The sequence below is a fragment of the Benincasa hispida genome, chromosome 11 (assembly GCF_009727055.1).
Source record: "Benincasa hispida cultivar B227 chromosome 11, ASM972705v1, whole genome shotgun sequence".
Classification (NCBI taxonomy): domain Eukaryota; kingdom Viridiplantae; phylum Streptophyta; class Magnoliopsida; order Cucurbitales; family Cucurbitaceae; genus Benincasa; species Benincasa hispida.
This window is the reverse complement of record NC_052359.1, coordinates 15,189,138-15,195,222: the sequence shown is the minus strand read 5'-3', so window position 1 is coordinate 15,195,222 and position 6,085 is coordinate 15,189,138. Positions and strand designations below refer to the sequence as shown.

Sequence of the window (6,085 nt, the reverse complement as noted above, 5' to 3'; positions counted from 1 at the left end):
GATTAATTCAAATACTCATCCCATAAAAATTTTAAATATCTACCAAACTCATAAAGAAATTTATTCGATTTGGCCAAAAGAATAAAAAACATTAGAAAATTTATCAAATAATAAATTATGATTAGACAATTTACTCACCTAGATGCATAAAGATACGGTGCTACCAAAATGCACATAAAGATTTGTTCATATATAAAATAGATATTTTTTCTATAAAGATTTTTTCATATATAAAATAGATATTTTTTCTATATATAAATAAGAAATTGGATGGTAAACAACGTTATGCCTTCTTTAGAAGCCTTTTCAAAAAGCGCGTATAAATGGAAAATTGACCGTTCCAACCAGATACTTCTAGAACCAATCTATGCGTGACACGCAAGTAAATAACAACAATACGTGTCAGTTTTCTATAGGATATGCTTGAGAAATGAAAGTCGGCAATTTCAGGTATAAATACATGAATTCCCAAGCCTTAGTTTTCCATAGACTCGAAAAGTTCGAAAGTTTTTCTCAACGCGACTAAATTCTAATTTCCAAATTCGCTCTTCTTCAACCGTCTTAAGGTTTTCATCTTTATCTTTCATCTGTTTTCAGATTGATTTTGATTCTTCTCTTGTTCGATTAATTGATGTTTGAGCTTTCGTGAAACCATTTCTTGTGTCCGTTAATTTAGAGCGATTCTTAATCGGGGTGTTCGTCGATGTTCTGTGGTTAGGATGAATGATCTGATGATATCAACTTGCTTTGTTTTGCTTTGATTCATTTGAACTTCTTAATTTTCTCTCTTTGTTGTGATTATCATGGTTTATATTTTTTTTTCCTCAAGATTTGTAAGTTTGTGATTCCCCATTCCGTTCTTGGTCTTTCTCATATACATGTATTGGATCTGTTTATCAGAATTATGTTTTTTCGAACGGATGTCTTCCATTACGTTATTTTCGATTTAGATGCATTGTAGGAAATACGATTTGGTATCTGAGTAATCGTTTGTTCAGACTATTCCTGATTAAATGATTTACGTCCAATTGCTAATTGTTTTTGTTCAATTGGGGTTCTGACAGATGCAAATCTTTGTGAAAACTCTCACCGGCAAAACAATAACCCTTGAGGTTGAAAGTTCTGATACTATTGATAATGTGAAGGCCAAAATTCAGGATAAAGAAGGAATCCCTCCAGACCAGCAGAGGCTTATTTTCGCTGGAAAGCAGCTCGAGGATGGTCGAACCCTCGCTGATTACAACATACAGAAAGAATCAACCCTTCACTTGGTGCTCCGTTTACGTGGTGGAATGCAAATCTTCGTGAAAACCCTCACTGGTAAAACCATCACCTTAGAGGTGGAAAGCTCTGATACCATCGATAATGTGAAAGCTAAGATCCAAGATAAAGAGGGTATCCCCCCTGACCAGCAGAGGCTAATTTTCGCTGGGAAACAACTTGAAGATGGCCGCACTTTGGCAGACTACAATATTCAAAAGGAGTCAACATTGCATTTGGTACTCCGTCTTCGTGGTGGAATGCAAATTTTTGTCAAAACGCTTACGGGGAAAACTATTACACTAGAGGTTGAAAGCTCCGACACAATCGACAATGTCAAAGCTAAGATTCAAGACAAAGAAGGCATTCCCCCGGATCAGCAAAGGTTGATCTTCGCAGGCAAACAGCTCGAAGATGGACGGACATTAGCCGATTACAACATTCAAAAGGAGTCCACTCTTCACCTTGTGCTCCGTCTTCGCGGTGGAATGCAAATTTTTGTGAAGACCTTAACGGGGAAAACAATCACTTTGGAAGTTGAGAGTTCAGATACAATCGACAACGTTAAAGCTAAGATTCAAGATAAAGAGGGGATCCCACCGGACCAACAGAGGCTAATTTTCGCTGGGAAGCAATTGGAAGATGGCAGGACTCTAGCCGACTATAACATTCAAAAGGAATCGACTCTCCATTTGGTGCTGCGTCTTCGTGGAGGGATGCAAATCTTTGTAAAGACTTTAACAGGAAAGACAATCACATTGGAGGTCGAGAGCTCAGACACTATCGACAATGTGAAGGCTAAAATCCAGGACAAGGAGGGTATTCCTCCTGACCAGCAAAGGCTGATTTTCGCTGGAAAGCAATTGGAGGATGGACGTACATTGGCCGATTACAACATTCAAAAGGAGTCCACCCTCCACCTTGTCCTTCGCCTTCGTGGTGGCCTTTGAAATTCATCCTTGCACTTCGGTATTATAAAATTACTATACTCAGAATCTGTGTCATGTCTGCTTATGTTTTCTCTCCCTGAATCTTGCTTGTATTCTGGTCTTCGTTATGTTCTCTGTTCTTGAACCCAATTTACAAATAATAATACATACTCTATCTACTGTAATTGAATTGCTTTATTAAAGTACGCTCGATCATTTCATGAGTACGACTGAGGTTGTTATCTTGTGTTATCTTGAGCATTAGGAATCTGTCACGTCTACCCCTTTTAAGTGATGAAATCAAGTTGGGACAAAAAGCACACGACGATGTTGCAAACAGAACTTGTTATTTAGTGAGAAACAGAAATAGCGATGACATAATTCATAAGTGTTCATTTATTGAAACATGGGACAAAAAGCACACGACGATGTACTGCTTATTCTGTTATTTGTCTTGGTGGGTGGGGTAGCTTAAGCGCTTAGAAGTAGCATTGTTGTGGGCGGATTCCACACATGGATGGCAAGTTTCTAGCTCTTTGCATCATCTGCGTTCCTTGGCCTCGTGCTCTCCTCTGCTCCTCCCTAGCAATCTCCTCCAGGAGTTCGCACCTGCACTCCTCATCTACATTCCTCAGCTCGCTGCAGCACTCTTCAAAGGCTTGCCCTTCTCTCCTCCTTTGGTTGTCGATTCCACGCATCTGCAAATACCTGCTCTGCTGCGACAAGTACTGCGCGCAGCTGCCGATCTCCTCACGTGCCCTCATCTGGCGGCACCTCTCCATCCGCCCTTGGTTGTCTTCGTCCACTTCCACAGTGGTGATGGTGGTGCGGTGGGCATCCGCAACCAGCAAAGCCACCGCCAAGAAGGCAAAGATACATGTGAGTTTCGTCATTGTGGAAAAAGGAGTGTGTGTTGAAGGAGTTGAGTGAAGATCAAGAGTTGGCCGGGGTGGTTGTATTTATATGAAGTGGGGGTGGGGTGCATGCAGGGAACGTGGAGAGAGGGACTCTGTGGTGGGGTTTGAAGCTTGCGAAGGTGTAGTAATGGTGGAGTTGAGAGTTTTGGTTGAGCTTCCACGTATGGGGTAGACATGCAAATGAGAAGCTGTATGTGTCATTGAACTGTATTTGAAGTGAGATTTTGGATGCAAATGGCTAAATTGATTTAATTTGGGGTGGATACGTGGTTGTCTTGGAGCTAAAATCATTTTGTAATAGCCAACGTGTGAACACAATTTTTCTTCGTTGAGAAAATGAGGCTTTTTCCTCGGGCTGACGAGAGACTACTAGTGGAAGCACACTAGAACCGAATACATGATAGCACGAACTACTTCTAAATCGAAACAACGTTATCTATATTTTTACTATTTAAAAAGGATGAGAATCTTTCATTTTTTCTTCTATCCTTTTCGTCTTATGGTTATGGTAACTTAGGTTGTAAAATTTAAATAATTTATTAATTAAGGGCATATTTACCGAGCCGTAATAAAAATTAGTGTAATTGGAATGAGATGTAATTGATGGATGAATAGTAGATCACAAATATAGTTGATTGTCTTACATCCCACAATTGGATCGAACAAATTTTATTCCTCAATCAGATTGCACGAAAAATTTCAAGGTGGGTTTCACAAACGTGGCCTAATTTCATAATAGTGTATATGGACTGCACTTATGGTTACATACAAGCTTGAATTTCGAGTAATAGTTAGCACCTTTAAGGGTAATAATTAAGAGTATAATAACACTTTTAAAGAATTGTGAATATAGTAAGATTTGTGAGTGATAGATTTTATCATTATAGACTCCTACTAGTAATAGATCATTGATAGACTTCGAAAGTAAAATTTAAATATTATTATATCTATAATTTTCTTTTTATATTGTATTATATTTATATAAATACATTGGACGTAAAAGCCAGTTACAAATGTAGCAATAAGACTTATATTCTTGGAAAGCAGATGCAAATATATAAGAGTTATTTAGAGAGGCAGATCCTCTACCATGTTTAAAATATTGAATATTTACAATATATGATCTACATACAAATTTAGGACCAAAATACCCCTTTAGAGGGTAGCCTGCAGTGCATTTATGGCCATTTATTCAGAATTTTTTTTCCATATTTTATAGGGGTATTTAAGGCTTGAAAGATATTTTAATGGCAATATATTAAATTAGAGTTATCATAGTTAAAGATTCTAAATTGGTTAGCATGCCTTTATGATCCATATATTTCAACAATTGTATTTTTAAGAAGTATTGATATACTAATAATATACCAACGTTTATATTTAAAATAAATTTTGAGTTAATGTTGATATAATTCTAACATATCAATGTTATATTTAAAATTTTATTTAAAAGAAATGTTAATTTATTATTGATATATTAATGATATTCTTGAAATTAAATTTTTTTATGAATATTGATACAATATTGATAAACTAAGTTGTACTTTAAACGAATTTTGAATAAGTGTCCAATTGTAACTACTAATGTACTAATAATATATGTACTTGAAATTGAATTTTGTATGAGTATTGATATACTACTAATAAATACACTAGTACAATACTTAAAATGGATTTGGATCATAAGTACAAGATTGATACACTAACATTTAATGCATACTAATATACTATCGATATATTTATGTTATAAATTTGAATGAGTGTTGATAAAATACTTGTTTAGGCCCTAGACTCATGGTTTGTAAATAAATAAAATTTATTGATTATTAATAAAACAGTTATTATTTTATTTTATGTCTTAATATTGTATGACTTAATACAATAAACAAAATCCAAGGATATTTACATGAAACTTGAACAATATGTACATTGATGGTTTGGAAGACCTAGCGAAAATGTGATATGTATCTTGTCTCTTAATTTAATTTTACAGAACAACAATAAATAAGAGAAAACGGAAACTTATGTGCAATAAACATTCAATCCAACAACATGCTTTTACATAGTACAAAAAGAGAAACAAATGGAGAGTCTTATACTTACCCTTGAAGACTCAAAATCTTCACGATTCCTCCCATACGCACTGCACGAACACAAAGAATTGTACTCTTCCTTGAAGACCACGTACTATGCAACAGGACACAACCAACGGGTGACCTCTATATTCTTGGAGGGTGAGAATCAGCGAGAGGGGTGGGCTTCGCTTTTAATTTAGAAGAGAGAGATTTTTAGTTTCTTGAGAGGGGAGTTTGCAGAGAGTTCTTTATGTGTAAACAAAACGTGAGGATGTGAAGAAGAAAATGAATCAATAAAATTTCTCTACCCCTAACATGTTTAAACGAGAGAAGTGGGTTGAGGGAATTAAGATAGCTCCCTCCCAATTATTTAATATTGAATTTAAAAATGAATTTAATATAATATAAATATATATATTAACTACTTTAATATATATAATAAACCTTATGTTATATCAAATATACACATAACCTATAGTTTATACTATATCACATATAATATAACCTATAGATTATTATTCTCTCATTTAACCTATAGTGTTTGATATGAATCAAATTCATATTAAATTTAACCTATAATATTTATATGAATCACATTTATATAATTTAATATTAGAACCATATTTAAATAATTATTTCCTCTCAAATAAAACTTTATATTATAATGTATCAAATACATTATACTAATTATATCACATATAATTAATTTTCTCAATTAATTAGAACTATTCAAATTAATCGAAAATTAATTCGATTCTCATTAATCCCAGTTAAGCTACCGAGGGGACTTTATGAACCTATAGATTGAAGCTCCAATGGTACTTGGTTAATTAATTAAACTCTTTAATTAAATTAACCAACCTTCATTAACTGTCGGTCACTCGACTAAAGACCGACAGCTATA

General features: G+C 34.6%; 2 protein-coding genes across 2 annotated transcripts; one reads left to right on the top strand and one right to left on the bottom strand.

The window, feature by feature from the left end:
- Positions 1 to 468: 468 nt before the first annotated feature.
- On the top strand, positions 469 to 2,374 carry LOC120090527 (polyubiquitin-like). Its single transcript, XM_039048247.1, has 2 exons — positions 469 to 566; positions 1,065 to 2,374. The coding sequence occupies exon 2, from the start codon at positions 1,065 to 1,067 to the stop codon at positions 2,208 to 2,210; it is 1,146 nt and encodes a 381-aa protein (XP_038904175.1). The 5' UTR covers positions 469 to 566; the 3' UTR covers positions 2,211 to 2,374.
- Positions 2,375 to 2,559: 185 nt separating this feature from the next.
- LOC120090528 (2S albumin-like) lies at positions 2,560 to 3,737 on the bottom strand. The gene has a single exon (XM_039048248.1). The coding sequence runs from the start codon at positions 3,080 to 3,082 to the stop codon at positions 2,669 to 2,671; it is 414 nt and encodes a 137-aa protein (XP_038904176.1). The 5' UTR covers positions 3,083 to 3,737; the 3' UTR covers positions 2,560 to 2,668.
- Between the last annotated feature and the right edge of the window lie 2,348 nt (positions 3,738 to 6,085).